General features: G+C 37.1%; 1 protein-coding gene across 12 annotated transcripts in view; it reads left to right on the top strand.

Moving 5' to 3' along the window:
- BNC2 (basonuclin 2) overlaps positions 1-24,592 on the top strand; it is a 350,521-nt gene that overhangs the window by 218,349 nt on the left and 107,580 nt on the right. For all 12 annotated transcript variants that reach the window (XM_032097388.1, XM_032097398.1, XM_032097396.1 and 9 more), the window contains one exon: positions 9,821-10,056. In XM_032097388.1, the coding sequence (XP_031953279.1) occupies positions 9,821-10,056 (236 nt within the window). The remainder of the gene's footprint in view (positions 1-9,820; positions 10,057-24,592) is intronic.

Consider the following 24,592-nt stretch of genomic DNA (forward strand, 5'->3'; position numbering starts at 1 on the left):
TTCTAGGAGGAATTTCATTTTGAGCTATAGCATTATGAGGACACTTGCCCCAGATTAATTTAGCAGACAATAGTGTTACTCAATTATCCCATTTCCATCTGGATTTCAGGAAGAGAAAAGATGATACAAGAAATGTATAACATGAGTCTCAGAGACTTTTCTAATTGTATTCTAATTGATTACAGTCAATTTTTCCAAAGTATTTTTAACAGGACCTTTATGAAATGATCAGAGTACGTGGATTGGGATGGGTAAAACTGATGTGTATGAATGGTAGAGCTATTTTTATGAACCGGCCTTCCCGGGGTCTGAACATCTTCAGCTATCAGCAACCTTAGAACAGCAGGTTTTCCTGGAAAAACTGATGTGGTTTAGCACATGTGGGAGAGCATATCATAGGCTTGAACCAGAGTTACACCTTAAATTGAAACACCACCGTTGTCTTGGCTTGCCTTTGTGAAATACATCTATGACACAGGACTCCATTCGAACAGGATGATATTAGCAGGTGGGCAGTGCCTATGGTATTTGCATTACAGTTTTCAAGGCTGCACAAAAGATGGAATAAGTTGCCTGAGAAGTGATGGAATTCCCCCCCTTTAAACATCAAAGATACGTCCTGGCAGAGCCAAAGATAACTAAAGCCCTGGTTTCATCAGAATACTGCACTGGACAATCTGTAGAAATCCCTTCCCACTTAGAATTTCTGTAAAACTGTGAATCACAGTTAATAGAATTGAGGTATATTAGGATTAAGATGGAAATCCTCCAAATCCAGACTACAGTCCAGGACTCCCAAATGTGCTTGTGTCTGACTATGTACAGTATGTCAACCAAATGGTGTTAGGATGATTAAGATACATATTAAAGCCCATCTTACTGTTATTAAAGGAGAGAATACTTTTAAGAAGATGTTAATGGCTAATAGGAAGGGAACATTTAGCTTTGGAGACAAGAGACAGGAAAGTTCAAGATGAATGACTAATCAAAGTAATAGAAACAGAATATTTATTTAGTGTCTTCCATTATAGATTGTAGGTTTCAACAATGACACCATTAATCTATGTGTCAAGGACCAGCAAAAGTGGACCTGTCCAACCAAAATGTCTGAGCCAGCAGTCAAAGGCAGTGAGAACGCTCTTCATGCCTGCACCAAGAGCACAGTTCCTTGAGGTCATGGTAGACTGAATGAGATGCTGGTAACTGCGTCCATTAACAATCTCGGGCATAGCAAGGGAATATAGTCAGGTTAAGGGTCCATCCACAGGCTTCAATCAGAAACAAAAGAAGGTGCGGCCAAAGATGGGATTGAAGGCTGTAACACGGGTCTGAGGGTAATTAGAAGTCAGAACTGCAGCCAGACACATCTACAATGTAGTTTAGGAGGGAAGTGAAGGTCCAGGCCTCAGCTTTAGTAGGGGTTTTGGACCCCTAGACTCAGAATCCAGGCTGGTGGGCAGAACTGGTGCATTGAGGACTGTGACACCACGGGCTCCATATGGGATCCATAGCTGCTCTCTGTAGCTGAGGAGACTGCTGATACCAACACACACAAAAGCAGCTGTGTGCTGGAATGCTCAGATGATTAATCTACATGTGTTTCTCCGTCACTAATCATCAGATTAATCAGCTGAAGTCCTCTTTTACATAGGCATCCATACACACTCTGACAGAGAGAACTACAAGGTCCAAAGCCCACAGAAGAGACTGTCTCATCTTCCCTACTCTGGTCCCAGTAGTCAGGTGTCTTCATTGCTGCAGTATGCCTATGCAGGAAGTTTCTAGCCCAGAAATTTTTCTGAGAACTTGGGATGAAGGTTCTTTATAGCATGTTCCTTTAAACAAATTTGTTGTGAACAAGAAGGGGGGAGATAAAGCCTACCATTTTATTTTTGTTTTTAATTTAGATGGCCAGTTCTGGATCAAAGACATATTTTTGAGGTACCACTGCATAAACTTAGATCTAACCTAAATTTCTGGGAGAAACAACTTGGGGCTCTTTTTTTCTTTTTTTTTTTCAATCTTTTTTTTTTGCAATGTTTTCTACTATCAAAGAAAAATGTTTTTCTATAGAAAGAAAACATAAAGGAAGACACCTGTTCGGTTTGCAGGAGTTGACCAGGGAGGCTGTTTTCCTGACAGGCCAAAAGCAACTAGCATAGGGTCCCTTTAAAAAAAAATCAGGATTTTTTTTATATTGACCCCCCCTCCCCAACCCCCCCCCTCCATTTCATGTGAGCATTGGCAGAAACTCTGACAAGCAGTTCTTCATATTTTATTATGTTCTTGTCTGGCAGAATCTCTGTCAGGCAAAAACCTTGTCAGCGGAAAACCTGTCGTAGGATCAGAGGAGACAAAAACAGGTGTCACAGAGGCAGTCAAAACTGAAGGAAAAAAAAGATTAGGCTAAAGAGAGAAAGGCAGACAATTACATTAATGCCATTGCTTTTATCTTATAGATGTGTGTTATTATCTCGGGGTGCTGAGTGCGCAATTGCCTCAAAGAAAAGTAGACAGGAGACAAGGGGAAACTTGATAGTTATTAACTGAAGAGGCAGTGTGTCAAAGCTGGATGGGGTTCAAAGTTTTGTAAAGGGATAAAAAAATTGCAGACAGCAAGCAATGTCTGTGAACAAACTGTGGTTCTGCTTTTGGCTACATAAACCTGGTAGCATTCTAGATGTTTTAACTTGGAATCAGATCACAGACAGAAAAATTAATGAAAGTTTTCATTCAGTCGTCTTTAATAACATTTATTTTGTGTACATGCAACTGAAGTGCTGGGGGGGGTTTTATTAGAGCATGAGGCATGGTGAGGCATGAAAACATGTATCAGTTTAGTAGCTGTGTTGTTTGGGTTTGAAACACCTATTATCAACACATGTTTAATTTTAAAATGCTATTAAGAATCCTTTTACTAAGTGTGAACATCTGTACATGCAAGCTGTAAATAAGCAGATCACATATGTATCCCTCTGTCAGAGACTCAATGCATTTGGCAAATGGTTTCCATTATTAGTTTTTAAATACAATAAAAGGCATAACAAAAAAAATGGTTTTACCTATGAATCAGAATTTCTCTACTTACTCTCCTTCCATGATCTTTTGTCTTAGTGAACATTTATCTTCTATATGGAAGAAATTGTGAAAGCGATGAAGAGAGAAGTGAAAAAGAGATTACCAAAGGATGCTATGTTGTAGCTGAAATTTGTACTCAGACTGATTCAGGATGTTCACCCACTCATATATATGTTCATGTCCCCCACTCTATTGTTCCAGGGATGAATGGGATAATTTCCTGCACCACGAAAATATTTGAGTTCTTCAGTAGATACTGACAATTTTTCTTGTCCTGAGTCAGCTTCTAAGCATGATGTTTTTGAGGAGCAATTTTTTCTGCCTTCAAAATGCACCACGTTACACCATGTGGGAGGTGATATTAAACCTGCATACTGAGGCGGATTAGCTTAGACCACCTTTTAGGATTGTAGTAACTGGTGCCTCCAGCACTTTAATCATTACTAAGGATTTGTTACTTTTTTTCCTGTGGTTGATGAAAAACAAGAAAATCTTGAACTCTGAAAATATAATGCTGTTCACATTCACCTCTAAAATCAAGAGTAAACTACAGTGCTCAACATTGCCATTTATAATACTGTATCTGTTTCACCACAGTCAACACACTATTTTTGCAACAGTATTATGGAATCATTTTATGTTGGTATTATATACTTAATCTGTCTTTTAATTTTAGTTTCTTTTGCTGCAAAAAGTGGCCCAGTTATTTGGATTTTAAAAATGTCTGGAAAGCTCTTTGTTATTGTCTAGACAAAGACTACTTTTTTTTTTTTTAATCTTCCTGTTCTTGAACAAATCTAGTAATCTAGAAAGAAGATGATATTTGTAAAGTTTTGTGTCATCATTTGTATGTGTGTATTCCCCTTTGGCAAGTTGGGAAACTGGCTAGAGAGTATGCCAGAAAGTCCAGAATGCTTATATTGGAGAGCCCAAACACTGAAATGGAATGAAATCCATAATTCCCTATTGCAACCTATAGACTCTTCTCTGTGATGTTCTGAGATACAGAGCCAGGCAAATCAGCTGAAAGAAAGGGTTTCACTAGACCTTTTCATCCCTCTCAGGGTAATAAAATATTTATCTAGGATCAGGAAATTAGCAAGAGGTAAGTGTATTTACAACTCCAATTGCATTAAAACTAGGATATTTAAAATTCTTTTCTATTCAGCAAAGGCAAAATGTCATGCTTTTATTGTAGCTATTCAAAAAATAATATGAGACCTCTAAAGTACAAAATTCATCACTGCATATTTGTACTTCTTTTACTTAGCCAAAATGGAATCTGCTCAGACACATGGCTTTTAATTTGGTTGACCTTTTTCACTGCACATTGGGAAGGAAGGGGTCTAAGGGCAATGAGTAAATTTGCAGAGCTGAGCCTGTGAACTGGGCACAGTATAGATGAAATGAAAAATCCCTTCTTTGTTTTCTGTATTTTGATAAATTGAAGAAGAAGTTGTCCATTATTTTAATGTATCCTTTGTATTTAATTTCATTTGAATTACACAGTCTCAAAACTCCAGTAAAATATAAATAAAGTACATTTCCCCTCCTTACTTTACTACATTAAAAAAAAAAACAAACCACAAATTACAAATAGAACATAAAAGTTTGTTCATTGATTTATTGCAAAGATGTCCAAAGTTTTTTTTGCTGAAATCTTGCATAATAAGAATACTGCAGGCTGTAATGTAAAGATTGACATTGAAACAATTTCAAAGCTCTTTTCACATTTCAGATTATACTGAGCAGAATCTCTCTAAAATCTGGGGGATTTTATTTACTATTCAAGAAGGTGAAGATTGAATAAGCCAACATGGGGAGGTTCCAGATTTACATTAGGAAACATTTCTGTACTGGGAGGGGTGGCCAAACCACAGACTTCCTAAAGAAGTGGTCAATGCCCCAAGACACTCCCTGTTCCAGAGGCATTTGGACAACCCCCTCAATATGGTTTAATTGATAATCACCCTGGAGTGCTCGGGCAGTTGGATTAGATAGTCATTTTAGGTCCCTTCCAGCTGAAATATTCTCACTTATTATGGTGCATACTTGATACTTCAGAGTTGGAAAAACACTGTTGAAAGGTTCCTAATTCCTGAACTAATTATCCAGTATATAATTTTTCATTGTGTAAGGCAATCTTCTTTAATGTTCTCTATACAACCCTTTTTGGCCTCCCTTTTTTAATCAGTTTCAATTTCTGAAACAAGTACTTGAAACTGGGAATTCACCCCAGAAACATTACTTGACTGAGTGTTAGAGTAAAACACAAGGGTATTTTTAGGCCATGAAAATGTTGATTGCTCAGCAAATAAGTGATTTTAAGATTTGTTAGGTCTCTTCTTGCTGTATCAGAGAACACCTTTTCATGTATACTGAATTAACGAATATCAGACTGACTATCAGGGCAGTGCTAAGAGTTAAATTGCCCTGTTAAGAAAAGGTACCTTTCTTAGTTTAAGCACATAACCAATCTCATCAGTTTTGGAAAAGATTGTGCAGGTTACAATTAAAATGTCACAAGCATGTATGGGTGAACTTTTGATCCCACTGAAACTGTACAAAGTATGAGTAATACCTCATGCTGCACCAGTTAGGGACATTTAATGTGTGCTTTGCGATATTCAGTCAATGATAACTTGTTAATAAAGGCACATCAGTTTACATCATTTTTCAGGTATGATAGAGTATATTCGTTTGTATAGCATATTTAATCTTGAAGCCTCCTAACCACTTATGAAATCATAAACTACTGCAGATACTCTTGAATGTATTTACTAGTAAAACAGGGCATTGTTCATTAGCATATATAAATTAAACCTATAGTTTAGAACAGAAAGTGATGAGGAATGCATTATCCACATGAAATTATGTGGACAATTCAGGACAGCAGAATACAACTATTTACTCTGAGATTTGACAAGAATCAGAAATTTGTCAAGAAGGCTAAAGCTAATACTCTTTTCTTTACAGAAAACCAACAACGAGATAGGTCCTTCCTTATCTCTTACCTAAAAATGTGTCTGTCTGTCAACATAAATGGCGTCTTGAATCCACCTAGAACACTGGCATTAGTTCACTAAGGGTACCAGAGAAGAAATGAGAAATACTACAAAACTTTTCTCTGCTAGCTACATCCTTAGCAATCTCTTTTAAAGAAACAGGAAACTTTTATAAATGACAAATCAGAGTGAGGATTTTCATTCTTCTGACAATTTGAGGGGGTATAAATTGTAAATGTTCAGAAAGAGTTTCAGATTCTTACAGTACTGTTATTTCCCATATGAACACAACTGTGTTTCCTTTCTCTTCATTTACAACCCTTTTATTTTCATGTAGCATGAGGCTTGCTTTTAGCTTGCAAATATTCTTATGCACCCATGCAATAAGGTATGTTTTGTTGTGTTATAAATTCCACATTTTACTGCATATCCTGACTTGTACTTGGAAAAGATAAAATTCACTGCTTGTTTATTGTGTAATATGCATACTAAGGCCACAAATCAAAATTGAAGATAATATGATTGTCATTTGGAACGTTATTCCAATATCACACTAATTAGTATTTGTGTGTGTGTGTGTGTGTGTTGAGAAGCAGATGTCTATAGATAACGCTGCTAAAAAATAAATATTGCAGTTGAATGGAATAGCACAGGTTAGATTGCAAAAATTTCTATCAGCTGGTCAAAGAGTGTGCTTAGTTATTTAAAAAGATTTTATTTACTTTTCCTCTCTTCCATTCCACCTTAACCTTTCCAAAGCTATTATCCTCAGAGTGGTCACATTACATGAAGGGGGTATATGTCCACAGAGTTTTGTAATCTCCTTGTTATGGAAATTAAAAGCTATTAGATCTGTAATCCACCCAATAATTCTTAGCTAAAGATGTCTTATAGTCATTCTCACTTAGACCACAGTAGAATAATGATCTTAACATCTTCAGCATGACACATCTTCTTTTGATGGAAGAACTTGTTTTTCTTCACTGCAGGCATAGTATTTACCATTAAGAAGAGAGACACAAAAACAAATACCAGGTTATATTAGAAATACAGTATGATTCAGTCATTAAAAAGCACTAAGTATTCAGAAAGCTTCTGTCCATGTCTTCATTCTGGTCTGAATTTGCATAAACTTGGACAAGCCAGTTAACATCTTTGGACCCTATTCTCATTCTGTATGACTGAAGTTGAAAAGCTCAGGGTGATCCGGATAATTTCAATAGTCTAGTAGAAGGTGTTCTTACTAATAATATTAACACTAATATTATTTAATTATTTAATAATATTTAATTTTATTATTTAATTATTATATAATTAATCTATTAACACCATTCCTATTGTGAGTAATGCTAGTATTTGAAAAAAAAACAACTTTATTTTCTCCTGAATGGTTGCTCAGTCCCTCAGGCACACATATATACCTACCACCACATGTACAGCACAACCTGCATAATAACAATATCAAAGTTCTTGGCTTTTCTAGCTGAGAACTTTTATGACACATCTATAATGGTAGTAGCAAAATAACCATCTTAGAAAAAGATCACACATAAAAGGGGGGGCAGGGGGAGGGGGAAGGCAGAACAATATTTAACCTGTTTAAGCTTCAATCAAATCTCATTCCTTGGACCTTGTAAAAAAATTAGTCTCACACCATGAAGCCTACATAGCTGAAGTACTTTGGAAGAGCTTTTGGAAGCAAAAATCCCACTCTTCACATTCTGCAGTATAAATGTCCTGTGGAGAGATGTAGGACTGAAGTCCCTAGGCTTGCCAATTTCTTATCTTGTTTGAATGTTAAATTAATATTTAAAGCTATTTATTCAAAGTTGACTTAGCCACTAGAATAGGAAAGATCAGACAAATTGGTTGCAAGAAATGAAGTATGAGGAAACCGGAACTCTTTGACAATGTAGTCCTTGGAGTGAACGTGTTGAATGAACCCAGCAAGTAAATGATAAGGGCCTTTGCGCTCTGGATGTAAGAAAGCAATTTATCAAGAGTACATGAAATCTCTAGTGACCGTAAGAGAGGAAGAAACAAGTACAGGAGAAGTCCCTATAAGATTATTTTAAATGCTCAGAAATTTTGTTTAAAAAAGCAGTGAGAAGCTTAGGTGCTGCAACATAGCTCATAAAATAGAAATAAAATTAAATTTAAACATTGATACTCAGTAAAATGCATGATGTCATATGCAATTCCATCTTTTTTAACTTCACAAGGGGATAAGATTTACCTTCATCCTGCAAAATTTCCCTATCTTTAAATTATTCATATCACAGTGATTAACATGGAATTCATAAAGCCAAGTGAAAAGAGCTAGCCAGCTCAAGTAGCAGTGAATTCATGATTAAATTTTTGGTAAATCAGGGGCCTTAGTTTTAACATGTTTAAAAGACTGAAGTTTGGGGAGTATCTGTTTCATTTTTTTCCTCTAGAGATTAAGTATCTAACCTTTAACGGTCCCATTCAATTCGGCATTGCTTCAGTCTTGGTCATTAGTTAATCATAAGTTTCTCTTGAACTATGAGTATTGTACCGTCTGAGTCTCACCTGAGAACCCTTCTGGCATAGCAATTAAAATTACTTGTGACCTTTGGAAACTAGGGTTGTTTTGGACTGCATCTGTAGAAAAGGATCCTTTAGTGATGACTGGTGTCCATCAGGAATCTGTACTGGCACCAGTACTGTTTAATATCTTCATCAATGACATAGTGAGGCCATCAGATATGCAGATGACACCAAGCTGAGTGGTGCAGTTGACATACCAGAAGGACAGGATGCCATACAGGGGGACATGGACAAGCTTGAGGAAGTGGACTCTGATCAACCTCATAAGGTTCATTCAACAAGGCCAAGTGCAAGGTGCTGCACCTGGATCAGGGCAATCCCAAGCATGAGTACACACTGGGAGATGAACTCATTGAGAGTAGCCCTTCAGAGAAGGACCGGGGGAACTTCAGTGGATGAAAAGCTGCACATGACTCAGCAATGTGCTGCATCAAAAGCAACATTGCCAGCAGGGTGTGGTTGATGATCCTGCTCTTCTGCTTCCTCTGGTGAAACCCCACCTGGAGCAGCGTGTCCAGCTCTGGGGTCCTCAGCAAAGTAAAGACATGCACCTGTTGGAGCAAGTCCAGAGGAGACCACCAAGGTGATCAGAGGGATGGAGCCCCTATCCTGTGAGGAAAGGTTGGGAGAGCTGGGATCCTTCAGCGTGGGAAGGAGTTGAAAAGAATCTTGGGCAGGGCTCTTTGGCAACCTTACTGTGGGCTTTCAGTACTGAAAGGGGGCCTACAAAAAGGCTGGGAAGGGACTTTTGACAAGGACATATAATGATTGGACAAGGGTTTAAGCTAAAAAGAAGAGAGTAGATCTAGATAACAGACATAAAGGAGAAGTTTTGATGAAAATGTTGAAGCATTGGAGCAGGTTGCCCAATGAGGCTGTAGATGCCCCATCCATGAAAATATTCAAGATCAGTTTGGATGAGGCTTTGAGCAACCTGATCTAGTCGAAGATGTCCCTGCCCATGGCAGGGGGCTGAACTAGACGGCCTTTAAAGGTCCCTTCCAAAACAGACTATTCTGTGATTCTACATTTCTATGAATCATCCAGGTGATATTTCTCTGGAAAATAAGTGTATCTGCCAAATGTGATGTGATTACATGACTCTTTGGAGTTGTTTTCTTGACTTTTCTTTGCTCTTTCCTTATACTTGACCTCTTTTCTTTCAGCCTTGGACAAACTTAGTACTCAGCACCTCTACCACCCAACCCAAGTGGAGATTGTGCAGTCCAATGTTGTGTTTGACATCAGCAGCCTGATGCTCTACGGTACTCAGGCTGTGCCTGTGAGACTGAAGATACTGCTTGACAGACTCTTCAGTGTACTGAAGCAAGAGGAGGTGTTGCATATTTTACATGGCTTAGGCTGGACACTTCGAGACTATGTTCGAGGCTACATTCTTCAGGTAGGAAATAAAGAAAAGCATGTTTTCAAACTGAGTTAACTGATATTTTTGCTGCTGATGTATGGATGTAGTGATGGCACACCCAAAGAGGTAGAAGGATATGAAGTGAATTTAGTCTGGCATGTTGAAGCCTAATGATGGTGTTTGCAAAATAAAATATTCAATTTCTCCTAAGCTAAAAAAATACAGGTGCCTTCATACCATAGTATTTATTTGTACTTGCTTATGTTTATTATAGGAAATGCCTTAAATACTGCAAATATTGAGGTTAGCTACCTGCAAGCATGGTCTGGCCATCAAAGGCAGCTGGCAAGTTTTCAAGGGCTACTGTTTGACTTGAGAAACTAAGATGCAAGTCAGCAGCTCCGTCATCTTTTCTTTCCTTCTTTAGAAAGATATCTAAAAGGTATAGATGAAATGGGAGTTGTGATCATGGTTATATTGGAAAGTACCCCTACAGTGTGATGTATAAACAGGAAACCCTTTTTATAAGGCCATTTTTGAAAAGTAGCTTTAAATAAAGTGTTGAATTCAGGTTAGTTGAAACAGGCAAACAAACAAAAGAAAAATAGCAAAATGGGCAGGCTTGCTTTAGGAGTATGGTCATATATATATATATATATATAGTTGCTTATCTGAAAAATTTCATAATCTATTGAGTTCCCAAGTGACTTTTTACATTTTGTAAGACTATTTCTGATTAATAACCTAAGATTATATACTTTTGAATTCTCTTAATTGCTACTGACTTTGTGGGAGCTCTGCATCATCTAGAATTCATCCAGTTATTGAAGTGGACATGCCTAAAAAACTTTGAAAATTTTAGTTGCTGATTTATTGCTTTACTTTCTTAGGCAATGGTCGCATGCTTAGAACTTTATTGAAAATATGGCATTTATACCTGCTCTGAGAAATTCTGACTCTATTTCTTAATTCCTCTTCAGATTTCTGTACTTTGTGTGAAAGAAGTAAATTAGCTTTATGTGATTCTATGGAAAACTTCACCTTCTGTGCTCATAAATATTTTCCTAAATGCTCTATATATGGATTTTCACAGAAAAATGTACTGAATTGTAAAACAGTCCTAGAGAAAGAGAACTAAAAAGGTTTGTATGTTAATAATGAAATCTTTTTATTCATGTTAGGACATATATGGAATGGATCTCTTTAATTGTTTCAGGATTCTCTCAGGCATCTGTTTGGTAAAGGCTAAGTGTTACACCTATTCAAGTAGAACAGAATCCATTTTTTCCATTACCAGTCTAAAATGTACATATAAGGATATATCCATCATATTTATACAGTGGATATCTATCATGTTTGTAAGATGTAAATGTATGGTTATGCATTTATAGATTTTATATATGATAGATAATTAAGACGGATACATGAGAGATATCTACAGAGATATGTACTGGCATTATGTGCATATTGCATCATATTTTAGATTCCTGGATTCTGAATCATACTGATCTAGAGGGCTGAAGAAATTTGATTTGTAAAGGAATACATATAAAAAATGCATAATTTTTAAGATCTAATATTAGAAATCTGCTGGTTACTAAACGTGATTAATAATTAGGAGTAATATATTACAAGCATGGAATGTAATTCTGTGTCTCTTAAAGACAAGAAGACTGACTGAAATCAGTAGTTTTCTTGTTTTAAAGGCTGTTGAATCATGCTCATATTGATTTTGTTTTAATTATCTTTTGGAATGATCTCAGTATGTACAAGAATGGCTTATAATATAATTACATAGATGTTTATACAGACTGAGATTGTGACCTATGCATCAGAAAAGTGTAAAGGCCTGTAATACCCCATTAGGTCACAGTCCAGTTTATCTGGCTAAAACTCAGTCATATTGTAGCCCCCAAGGCATGAATTTTGCCATCACTATATTCAGCAACAGTATATTAAATGTTATGCCATTTAAATGTGAACTATTATCAGTGAAAGTTAAGGACAGCTGTTACAGACTTGCCATATATTGACTTCATTAGTGCTTGACTGTGGATTTTCTTAATGAGTGAATGAAGACCTATGATAGGTATAGCTGAGCATCCCTCCTAATTTAGCTGTCTAATTTCAAAGAATCACACACTGGTCAAGGTTAGAAGGGAGGTCATCTTGTCCAAACCCTCTGTCCAAGCAGAGCCACCTAGAACTATTTGTCCAGGACCATATCCAGATGGCTTTTAAATACCTCCACAGGATCTCTAGGCAAAAATTGCATTTTGTTTCCATTATAGCTAGAAAACTCAGCATATGGCAGAAAAGGAAAATGCTTAGCAAAACATATATTCAGAGAAACCTTGGGAAAATTAATTAAATCTATGTTAATAAAAATGTCTTTTTTAAAACCAGCTCTATTGAAAGTATCTGTTTTAAAGGAGAAAAGGAGTATGCAGGGAAATTTGAAGGGAAGAATGTAGTGACACTAGCATAGTAAAAGTGTGTACAGGTAATGTCTTTGAGCAAAAGGTATTGTATCATGAAGCTCGTCATTACAGACTGGAACTTTTCAAAGAATTGTTTGAGGCTTTCAAACTAAGCTTTTACATGCAAAAAACCCTGAATGAAGGGTTGTGAGCATCCTACAGGAGTATTAAAAGTATCAAGTACTGAAACAAATCACCCAGAGTATCACAAACTATGGGACTGTTGATAGGCTGTCATGCAGTGAACTGGGGAACATCTGACTCTCAGTCATGAATTACAGTCCTTTGTAACTTGTGTGTCCAAACCCACCTAACTTATCACCTAATTCGAGTCAACGCTAGTAGATTTACCATACATTCATATATACTCATTGTATATCAAATACAGAAATATATATCCATAGGAAAAGGTTTGCTATGGTAGTGTAGTTAGAGACGCATAATCTAGTAAAAATAATACTTTACACTTGTAGCTTTACAAGAATCATGTATAACACTGTTCTCCCATTTTTTCCTCAGGAGAGGAAAAACAGGAAGCTTATTAGCAAGGACCAAGAGAAATAACAGAATAGGGAGAGGTAATGGTTGTAACAGATTCCAGAATACTTAATCCAGGTTCAAATTCCAGTGTTCATTAATTAACCACAGTGCAAGAGATTTGTATAGCTGGCACAAAACTGGAATTTTATGTTTTGGGATGGTCCAAAGGTGCTGAATGCGCCCTCACCATTATGGAAGTTTTAAAATACTTAACATTTTTCCTAAATGGAGGCTTTTTTGAGGGATAGGGTAGATGCATCCACTCAAAATCAATTACTATTGTCAGATGTTTTCTGTTCTGTTCAAGATCTATAGAAACCCCTCTTCCCACAAAACAACAACAACCACAACAACAACCACAACCAACCAACCAACAAAAAAGCCCCCAACAACCAACTAAATGAACAAACCCCCCTGCAAACCTCACAACTTTTTCCTTGTAACTTTAGAGAAAAAGCTCATGGCTTGCTCCACTAGAGAAACAAGAGGAAAACAGTTGTTTGTTAGTACTGCATAGTGGGTGGGATTATCTGTAATACCTTCATTTTGACTAATGATGTTTTCAAATAGCGAATTAAAAAGCAGTGGGCAGAGAAAAATGCAGTATTTATGCCTTCATTCAGTGGATACATTAATAGAGCACAGGAAGTCAAGGAACCCTGAAGCCACAGAGGTAATTTGATAACACTGCCTTTCACATTTGGGCACAGTCACAACATTGCCAGTAATGGTTGAGAGGCATTAAGACCTGGCAACATTCTCTGGCCTCCATGAGATAAATCTAGTTCCTGGTGAATAGATACCGATCAATGAAATGTTAGTGACAATTTGGTCAACAGTCTCATCAGACTGTCACAGGATTAATGTTTTAGAAGAGGAGTTGTTCTCTCATGCTTAGAACTGATCCTCAAAATAACTTTATGGCATAGGGGAACATTTTGGATTGTGTTTGCTCCATGGGAATTCAGAGTGCTTCAGATTTTAGTCTTGTTTTTCTATCTCAGGGAAATAAGTTACTGTATTTGCTATTGACCCATATGTGGTTAGTGAGCCTGAAAGTTTTCTCTTTTGGGAACACCTAACTTCACATGTCTTTACATGACAAGAAATTATTTTTGTCACAGAGTAGGTGTTTTGGGTCAGATACTGCATGTGCTACTCAAAGAGATGTATGTGACTAGTGGCTCTATTGATTTGAATGATGTTACTTTTACTGTAAAGAACAGCTCAACTATGAGTCTCCAACCCTGGTTTAATTCCAGCTGAGAGAAGAGGTAACTTTGCCAGCTGTTCAATGATCCACCACTGGAGAATACTTTACCCCATCCATTTGCTAGTGTGGGTACATGTGTAATTGCTCCCTAGCCAGGTTCTCTCTAAACAAACCAGGTTAGAAAAATCCTCCTTCTAAACATGTGCAAGTTAAATCTCATTATTCTGAGAGGATAGGGCTAGAGAGAAATTATGCCACTAGCAGTGAAGAGCTGGGGCATTCAGCTTTTACACTGGTCCAGCTACAGAAGACAGGACATGTGATTACAACTTAAGAGACCATAGACTGACTCCTTGCAAATAATGGTTCAGTTTTGAGTAACAGCTCAACACTTTTTCAACTGTTTTGAGATCAAATTATCGTACTCTCTTAGCATAAAAGAGGAAAATATATATTGTCTTTACAATACGAAGAAGGAAGCAGAGGCACAGAACAGAACATTGGGAGAATTAAGAAAAATGGTCTAGACCTAGGAGTCCCGTTCTTATCATCATTCCCTTGAAAAAAGTAGATTAGTCAGTAGTTCACAGGGAACGTCTTAGGTGCCAGACTCTCTGGTGCCACTAACAACTATGAGAAATTTAAAAAATAAATAACACAGAACAAAGTCAGAACTAAAGCCAGCTGGAAGACTATGGGTATTTTATAGGTCCAAAAGGAGACTAACTCACAAAAGTTCATATACTGGACTTTGCATGGGAAATCACTGACCCTAAATGAACATCTATTCCATTGCAAAGTCAATGCTGAAAATGATGAAGTTCAAAATTATTGGATATAATTTTCTGCTTTGGGAAAACTGGTTTAGTCTTCCATTGCTGTGCTTGTTCTATAGCCCTAAAGCAACTGTTAAGCAAAAATACAACTAAGAAGGTATGCTCTCAGAAGGTATAGATGGTACAGGGCAGAGACTGGGGAGGGACAAGCAGTTTTAGACATTATTTCAAAAAAAGCAAAATCCCATTAACAAAAACAAACTCCTTGAAATTATGAAATACATAGCAATGTTTAAATAATTCAGAGATTTTAAAAGAAAAAATAGTTATATGCGTATGTATATGCAAACTACATGCTCACATATATTGATATACATATCAGTATATATATAACCGCTATTGTCAGTTATATTTGACAAACAGTTCCTCAAATGTTTGTAAAACACAGTTGCTCTTGGTAGTATGGGTAATTTGGTTTCTGTCCTAGTTTACCACCACTAGTTTGTTCATGTATATGATTCTTACATGCAAATTAAATGAAGATATTTGGGTAGACGCCAAAAAAAGAAACTTGAGCATCTTTAATAATATTCTTAATTTCTTTTCTGTTCTTTCTCAAAGTAATCCCTTAGCACTTCACCTCCTAAGCAGGTGAAATATTAACCATATGCACAGATTGAAATTGCTTTACTGTTCTTAAAATTAAATATTGCCCACCATTGGCTTATCTGTGGAGGATTTCAGAAAAGGATGGGTTCTGTTGCTGTCTGAACTCTTTTAGAGACTTTATAAAGTCTTAGATTTTCTGTCTGAAATTATTTGCCTTTTAAGATCTTTGAACTTTTGCTGTAGAACCCAAGTGCAAGGACCATTTCATTAAACAGCTTGTCAAACAGCCTTCATTGCTTAAAGATAAAGAACATTAGAAAGAAAACAAATAAACAGAAGCTCTGATATCAACTTTTGCAAGGTGGACATGTAGTGTCAGTTGCTGTAGTGATGATATCATACTTTAAGTTCAATGTAGTCTGCCATCCATAATCATGAGTCACACAAAGTTTCTGTCAGATTTTTTTTTCCCCAAGTGCTATCAGATGATTTTACTGTTTTTGTCTTTCACAACAAGAACACCATTAAAGTGTTGTATGCTATATTCTTTTTTAAGGAAAATCAAGAGAAATAGGCAACTGAATTATGAAAAAAAAAGAAAAAAGTTGACCATTGCAACCCAGAAAATGTTAACTGACAGTTACACATATGAATAATAAAAAATGAAATTTGTATGTGAAGGTTTTGTATTTATTTTTGCTTCTCATTCCTCATTGGTCTGTTTGTCAATAACTTAATTAATACTTTACACTCTTTTAGCTGTGGCCACTGGAGGATTTCCATGCCTTTTAAGAAGCAGTCTCCATGCCTCTATGAGTAGTATATCTTTTTTACTAAAAAAATTTGTAAAACTGATGCAGATAAAGGTTAAGAAGTTTATCTAGTAATGATTTTAACAAAGCCAAAGTACAATGTAAGTCTTTCACATACAAGATTGTGTTTCCCATAATAACTGCCACCCATATTTAATTACTTGATAATGAATAGAGTTACCCTTTTACAGATTAATTTACTTTTTTCAGCTTTGTTAGATACAATTCTGTCTTGTGTTTTCTTTTCTTCCTTGTAGTTAATGTTAACACTCATATGTGTGCTTTAGTTCTGATGTTTTTCAACAGTGGTTCTCAGAGCAACCAAGACACAAAGCTGGGTAACATTTATCCAGACTTCTAGTCCTGTAGTACACATGGAATTTAAAAGTGTCTCTTTTGTATGTGCTCTGCCTTTTTCATGTTCTTTGTGCCTGTCTGTTTCTTCCTTCCTCTCTTTCCACTTCAACTTCCTTATTATTTTGTCACTACCTCCCGTTCCCCCTCCCCTTTTTTTCTTGCTTGTCTTCCCTTCCTCAACCTCACCTTACTTTCACTTCCCCATATTCTCTGATTTTGCCTCTTTAACACAAGAAGATGAAAAGGACCTGTTAGATGACATATCCATCTTCTGAGTGCTCTATTCCTCCCATGACATCACTGTACACTATTATTTGAAACTGGAGGAGTTTCTCTTCTCCCCTGCGTGTCAGTTTAGTATGACTCCCCTACATTTCTGTGAAACAGAGATCCTCTTCTATGCCCCTTCCTCTTTTGTATTCTTCTTAGCTGTTCTAATCTAGGCATGACTATTCTATCTTCACCCTAAACAGAGGGTGGAAAAAGCTCAGATAAACCTTAAAGTACTGAAAAGGGAGATAGAAAACAAAGCACAACTGCTGAGCCAGTGGGAAGCATTGTTGTGTGTTTGAGCAAAGCAATGCCACTTGTTCTATAGTGTGAAGTGCTTTCAGATTTTCTCTGTACCTGCACTAACTTGCTTAACATATCTCTGTTGCTTTTGGTTCTGTACCTCTAATAGTAACACTACCGATCACACTACATGAGAATATTTATCATGACAGTTCATCCTTTAACCAAGCAACAATAAAAATAAAGTCTAGAGAGTTTGATGACATTTCTGAATGCCACCAGGACAAGTTACGTAACAACAGATGTCTCAGTATATGCAAAGATCACTGGGTTTTCCAGAATATGTGCAGCTGGAGAGCTGTGCTATTGCTGCTCTGTGTCTTGCATCTTGCACGGGTAATGAAGCAGAGGGCTGTATAACCCCTGGTGATCAACAGCAGTATACATCATTCTAGTTCCTAATGACTACTATGAAATAGTTAGCCTTTATAGCCATAGTGCTTCACATTGCTCAGACGTGTAAAGGTGGCCTTTTAATGGAAAACATTTATGGCTGTCAAAGTCAAAAAAAAAAAAAAGAGAGGGGGAGAGAGAGACTTTTGTGTAGGTGTGTTTGTCCTACCTGGAATGTGTACTGACTGTTTACAGCACTAGGGGTGAGAAGCTGTGATCCCACTGATGTACTTTTCGCACAGCTACTAGACTGCAGAGCATGGAAATGGCTGTTACTGAAGGTCTGTCAGGTGTGTGCCAGGACCATGTGTGCTTGCTTTTTAAAATGGAGCTGAAAATCTCTTCACCTGCCAAGGCTTGAGTTCATGATCCTGTGTCTCTCTTGTGATAGCTGATGAAATCACAAACACCCAAAGCAGAATGAAGGATGAAGGAGGTGGGAGGAATAGTTTGCTCCCTAGGCTGTTTTAGGTGTGAGTGATGCCATCAAGCATTTCAGAAGAAACAGAGCCCTGAACTTGGGTCTTGGCAGGTAAGCCAAGGAGGAAACTATTTCCAGCTTTCTTGCTTCAGAATGTGGTTGAATTTCTATTAACCATTTATGATCACATATCTTTTCCCTTGAAATATGTATGAGTGTGTATATATATATGTGTGTGTGTATGTATATGTGTATATATGTATATTTATGTATATATACATGGACTCTAACAATCTATAAATTGTATTTATATTTCTAATAGGTTGTGATTGTATGTGTCTTTGACAAAAATCTCTGGGTTTAAGATTGATTCTCTGTGAATGAAGGGAGTGGAGAGAATGGCTTTCCTTGTATCCCAGAAAATCACTTTTCCTTCTGACAGTGCCATGTTGAAGCCTCTACCAGAACATATCCTGCACTATGTCAAAGAAATATGACCACGGAGTTGAGGACAGGATCTTGGGGTTACTGCTCACCTCAATTTTCTTGTGATAAATACAGTGACCTGTTATAAAATAAAGGGAAAAAAAGTCCATAAAACTATTGATTGAGGGGAAATATGTGTGAGCCTGTGGAGGGGAGTGGGTTGTGCCAAGAATCCAAGGAATTAATGTCATTCTTCTCACAAAAAGCAGCTCAGAGATTAGAACTTCTGCTTTTTATGGGCTGAATTCAGATCATGGTCCTGGAGGTGATAAGGCTGTGATATTAACCATTCAGCTAAACATCAATGGAGATTAACTCAGTTAGAGAGTATGGAGTCCAGACCACAACATTTAAATGGATTTAAGACTTTTTTTCCAGTTTACAAACCTCTTGCTTTGAGTTTAGGTGTGGTTTTGATTGTCTGTGTGTCTCAGCCCTGACTTCAGGCACTTATGAAATTTAGGTCCACAGACACTTAGGAATCAAGAAGGGCCACAGAGAATCAAACTTGTCATCTGTCCAGCATCAGTTGATTTTCTCCTTTTCTTGAAGTCCAAGGGATCTCAAGGGAACTTTTTTCCCTCGCAGCACTGATCTTTCAGTGAGGTGCTAGTGCCTGTCCTGAGCAATAACAAGGAATAACAGTGAAGTGTGAGTGACTCTTATTAGGAGGGGTAAATGTCATTAACACTTACTGTTGCCTTCTAGGCAGTAAGAGGACAGCACTGAATGTAGACAGACAAACCCCTTTTACTTATCAAGGTACATTTTGATTCTAATGAAGATGAACTCCTATATTTTAATTAAGAAATTTACTTTTCTTTCCTGTGCTTGAAATATCTTCTCTGATTTGCCTGTCATTTCACACTATGTTCTAGAATTTTGAATACTTAACTTGAAGCCAAGAAGTGTGTAATACTCTACTGGCTCTAATATATTAACTTGCTGTATGTATCCTTTGTGCTTCAGCTTGTTTTTTTTCTCCTCCCCCACAGCTTTAACAAAATGTTCTAATCATCCCAATTTATACTTGGATGTTGTTAATTAATGTTTATGAAGTGCTTTGAGATCCTCTAATGAAACAGAATGTGTAATTATGATTATTCTTTAGTCAAATTCTGAAACATCACCACCCCTGGAACAGTAATTTCAGTAATTTTTTTTTAATAATCGTTTTAGCAAATAGAAGAGAAAGACTTTGTTTCATTAGATGATTTTTACCTTTTATAGTACAGTAAAGTATGTCTTTTTCTATCCAGTCTTGGTGGATTCTTCATGATGAATCTTGCCAGAATTGCACCCTGAAGTCTTGCATTCCATCTACTGGAAAGGGTGTGGAAAAAGGGTGTGGAAACCTCTATTACTGACTGGCAGTTGTCTGCACAGAAGGAAGTCACTTGTAGGACAAGCAGATTTTTAAGACTGCTGGCTCAGTGTATGTCAGCTTGCTGGATTTGTTTGTATCTGTATAGCTTGAGTAGTGATGTAGGTATGGTAGTAGAATTAACATAACATTGCATTTTTATCCATGCATTCTGGATATTGGGTGTCTTTAAGTTGTGTCTAAGTTGGCATATGGTGCTGACAAACAGGAATGGAAGAAATAAGGCCACTCATCAGGTTGTTTGCAATGTAGCTTGTGTTTCAGCAGGCTTTCCATTAAAAGCTCTCAGACTATTTGGAAGTAGCTAGGGCAACGCCTGGGAAAATTTGCTCCGTTCATGCTGAGTATGTAATGTTGTGATCCACAGAAATGCTTTTGTCCAACCCATGTCTTTTAGAAAGGGTTTCATAAAATAAAATTAAATTTGGAGTTAAAGAATTTAACTAGTACTAATTTAGTTGCTTTCCATGTGGGAGCTGGTTTCCTCTTGATAGGAGCATTTCAAACAGTACCACAGGATGCAAAACAGAGCTCTTCTCTCTCATTTGTAGGCTCAAAGAGTTGTGAGGTAATAGGCATTCATTTTCTGCCACAGCTGGAGGCAGATATGTGTTTCTTGGTAGAAAAAGAGCAAGGAATTAATAATGTCTGTAGTAGATTCTCACACAATTATGGTTGTTGTGAGGCTGCAGAGCACCCGGATGTTACAGAGTGTAAGAAGCTCTTCTGGGACAACTGACCAGCAGATGTGGGGTTGTCCAGAGATAGAATAGCAGCCAATTATGATGTTCATACCATCTCAGACCTAGCCATTTCCAGTCTTCATTTGGAGGCGGTGGCTTGAGAAGCCCATGTCCCTCCAGTCACATATGGCTTAGCAAATTGATTGTACAGGATGAGCCAAAGATGAATCTTGAAAGAGCGTCTCATAATACCTCATTATATATATTTTCAAAGCCTGGAACATGGTGTGTTGTGAAGTGTACAGTCTTGTGACCCTGTATGTATATCAAGTTGCTAATTTTGTTGCTGTGTTACAGTGCAGCATTATTGCATGTGGTATTAATACTGTCCTATAGCAATTATGAAGTGGAAGTTTGCTCTGGTATTTCAAAACATATCTGAATATCTGTTCTTTTGAACTGCAGTTTGCTCTCTCTTTGGGTCAGGGAAACATTTTAACACAAGTAACCTGAACTGTTCACTTTTTCTGGAGTTACAGAAAAAATTTAAAATTTTTTTTTCAAACTTTTTTAAAATTTGTTTGGTTTGTTGCTGTTTTTCTTTGATGAATATTAACCTGCAGGATGAAATAGTTCAATGAAAATATAGTACCTTAGCACAGAACTGCTTATTGTGTCAATGTTGAGATTTGTTTGGAACAGGAGAGAAGTGCCAATGCAATGGGAAGTTTATAGGCTTTGAAGCACATTTGAAGAATTTTAATGTCAATATGGTTTGAGGTGCTTCAGAAGTTCCTCAACCTGAAAATTCAAAATGAAATTATGCATATACTCCCATACGTGAATAATAACTTCAGTAATACAGTATGAATTTCCAGTACTGTCACATCAGTCTTTAGGTGTGTGTCTGTAAGGCTTTTCCACCACCAGTCTGCTTTATGCTGGAGTACTCTCTAAGTCCTTTACTAAGGTACCTGTTTTCACTTCAGCAGTGTTTACCCTCAGTTCATCCAAGATAATAGTATTGGAATTTCAGCAGCTACTGCACTGTAGAAAGTCCTTCTTTGTTTGTTTGTTTGCTTTTATCTAGCTGTTCAAGTGAGCAGGACTGTTACAACAATGCTTTTTTTTTGAGATTAGTTCAAGCGACGGGAAGGAAAGTCCTCAAAATCTATGAAGTCTCTAAATGCTTTGTGTAAGTGGCCAGGTAGTAGAGAGAGATACTGGAGAAAAAGCAACACATCCCTTTTGACGTACCAAAGAAACTATAGTAAAGAAGCAGGGAGGAAAGATGCTATAAAGATGCAAACCAAAAGAGTTCTCAGTTTATTGTAGAGATGTAAAGCCATAGGGAACCAAACTTAATTTGTTACCCAAATAACTGCTCAGACACTGTCAGAAGGTGGTTGCTGATTTAGCAGGGTGCATAAGAACCTACCTAACTTATACAATTAGTGCACTTGACATCAACAATGTTCTATTCACGTTTAACATTAAGCATATGCTTGTATATTTTTCTGAATTGGGGTCTCAGTGAATGTATGTGGGTCAGCTGAGGTCACATAACAGTTCTCTTCCTGTAAGCACTGCCCTTTTCTTGAAAAGAAATGAGTAGCAGGTTGTAAGAACTGTGCGAGGCATGTTTCATTTAAAAATTGCAGACTTCCAAAGATTCTTTCTTTCTTGTTAATTGTTTTCACTGGAGTAGACTCCATCTGTTTCCACACAGACGCATATTACATCTCTCAAAACCAAGCTGTGAATTGTTTATGGTGTGTTATACAAATGGAGACTCACTAATAAAGCAGATTCTCATAATGACTCCTCCAAATCACTTTTGTCATTTTCGATGATGACCAGAGCCTCTCTAAAGTAAGATCTTAACTTTAGTCCAGGTTGCTCTTTCTTTCTTTCTTTCATGCCCCAATCTGGAGTCTGTGGAATAGGTGGAAAAAATAATTAGTGAGCATGAGGTCCTTTCCCACTCTGCCATCACCTCCCTGGTGTCTGTTTGTCAGCCATGGATAGCTGCTGCATCCCCAATTCCTTTCCCTCTATCTGGGTGGCTGCAGGCCACCCTAGAGCACAACTCTCTGACTCTGGCTGCACAGGGAGCCAAGACTTTGACCTGCCTGCTAACCTGATTACATTGTACGTACAAATTAAGGTAGGACTTTCTGTTCCCTTTGAAATGTGTGGACATAATTTACCAAATACCTTCTGTGAAAAAGAGGAGGAGGCTTGCAAAAATGGTTGAAGTACTTGTTAATACATGACCAACTGGGGTAGCGTGAGGAACACAGTACATCTAGAATCAAACACAGGCAAGGGAAAAGTCCTTGAATGTTACATTTCCAACAACCTTTGCCATGTTTAGAAACCAGCTGTCCTTCTTAGCATCCTGGCTTTTTCTTTCTACTGGCAGCTTGGCCTTTGTGTCACTCAAGAACTTATAATGAATCCATAAAAAAGAGATAGTACTGCATTTTGTTTGGAGGAAAAAAAGGAGACCTGCTTTGGTGCATGGACTTGGTGTGTGGAGCTGAGAAAAATACAATGTTCTGTATAGTCCTTAAAGCATTAATTTTGACCCAATTACATGGTAAATAATGTAGACCAATAAAAAATAAGCACACTCATGGTTTGCACCATATGCTTTATAGCAATTTTGGTGGCTTTGTTTGTTTGTTTGTTTTTGCTGAAAGGTAGCCAACAAAACTTTGAAGTTATTCTTTTTGCATTTACAGGTTTTAAAAAAAAAGTTACAGTTTTGCTTTCTGGGCGTGATAGCAACAGACACTGATATCTCCATGCAAACTTGGATATCAAAACACATGCTTCTAAATTCATAGACCTACCTTGACGAGAAACTAAAGAAATTGATGTTTCAATTTTCATCTATGAATACAAGAAAGAAAATTCTCATTTAGAGGTGAACTGATTGTAACCAATGGAAAAACTTGTGCAGTAACAAACTCTTTAATTGATGTAGATTAATGTAGATATCAAAACTAAGCCCACCTTGCTCACTGCAAATTCCACACTTTTTGACAGTAAAGCAGCGGGAATTAACTTTTCAAATTTCACTCTGTGAAATTTGACTTAGGTTTCCTATGCTTTTAGACCAGGTGTTCTAGCATGTGACTTTTAAGCATAAAAAAATTAAATGTAGGATGGAAGTGAAACAAGGATTTAGTCAATATCTGGGGATATTAGTGTGGTATTTTCAGAAGGCTACTGATGCCAAATTCAACTTGTGTTCAGTTCCCAACTCTCTCATGAAACCTTTAAAAATTATGTTGTGTTTCTTTTATGCCCAGAAGTTGTGTGAAAAGCAGTTTCCACAAAGCATAGTATTTAATAAAAATACTGTATCAATTGTTATGATAAAATGTAACTGTCTCACTTGCTTTGACTATCTATTTAAGTATTGATTCACAGTGTGAGAAGTTCAGACACTGAGGAACCATAGCAGCTTTCCATAAGAACCAGAGTGAAACAGAAAAGGGGAAATAATTAAATATTATGAATATCAGAAAGCAGGTAACAAGTAAGCTTGACTAATATCACATCTGCCTCCAACACACACATGCAGAGGACAATTTGCCTTTTAGTGGTGTTCCCTTTGGAATGCCAAAACTGAAAGATTTGGACTAAATCCTGAAAACAGTTACAATGCTGAATCAGCTTCTGCCATGATATTTTAAAGCCTTAGAAGCTTTTTGAAGTATGAACCTTTTCTGGTTCACATATCTTCCTCCTCCAGAGCATGTAAGAGCACAGTGTCCCTATGGCATAAAAATGAGAAGAGGCAGTAACCATAGATGTAAACACTTTTCTCCCTT

The sequence above is a fragment of the Corvus moneduloides genome, chromosome Z (assembly GCF_009650955.1).
Source record: "Corvus moneduloides isolate bCorMon1 chromosome Z, bCorMon1.pri, whole genome shotgun sequence".
Taxonomy (NCBI): domain Eukaryota; kingdom Metazoa; phylum Chordata; class Aves; order Passeriformes; family Corvidae; genus Corvus; species Corvus moneduloides.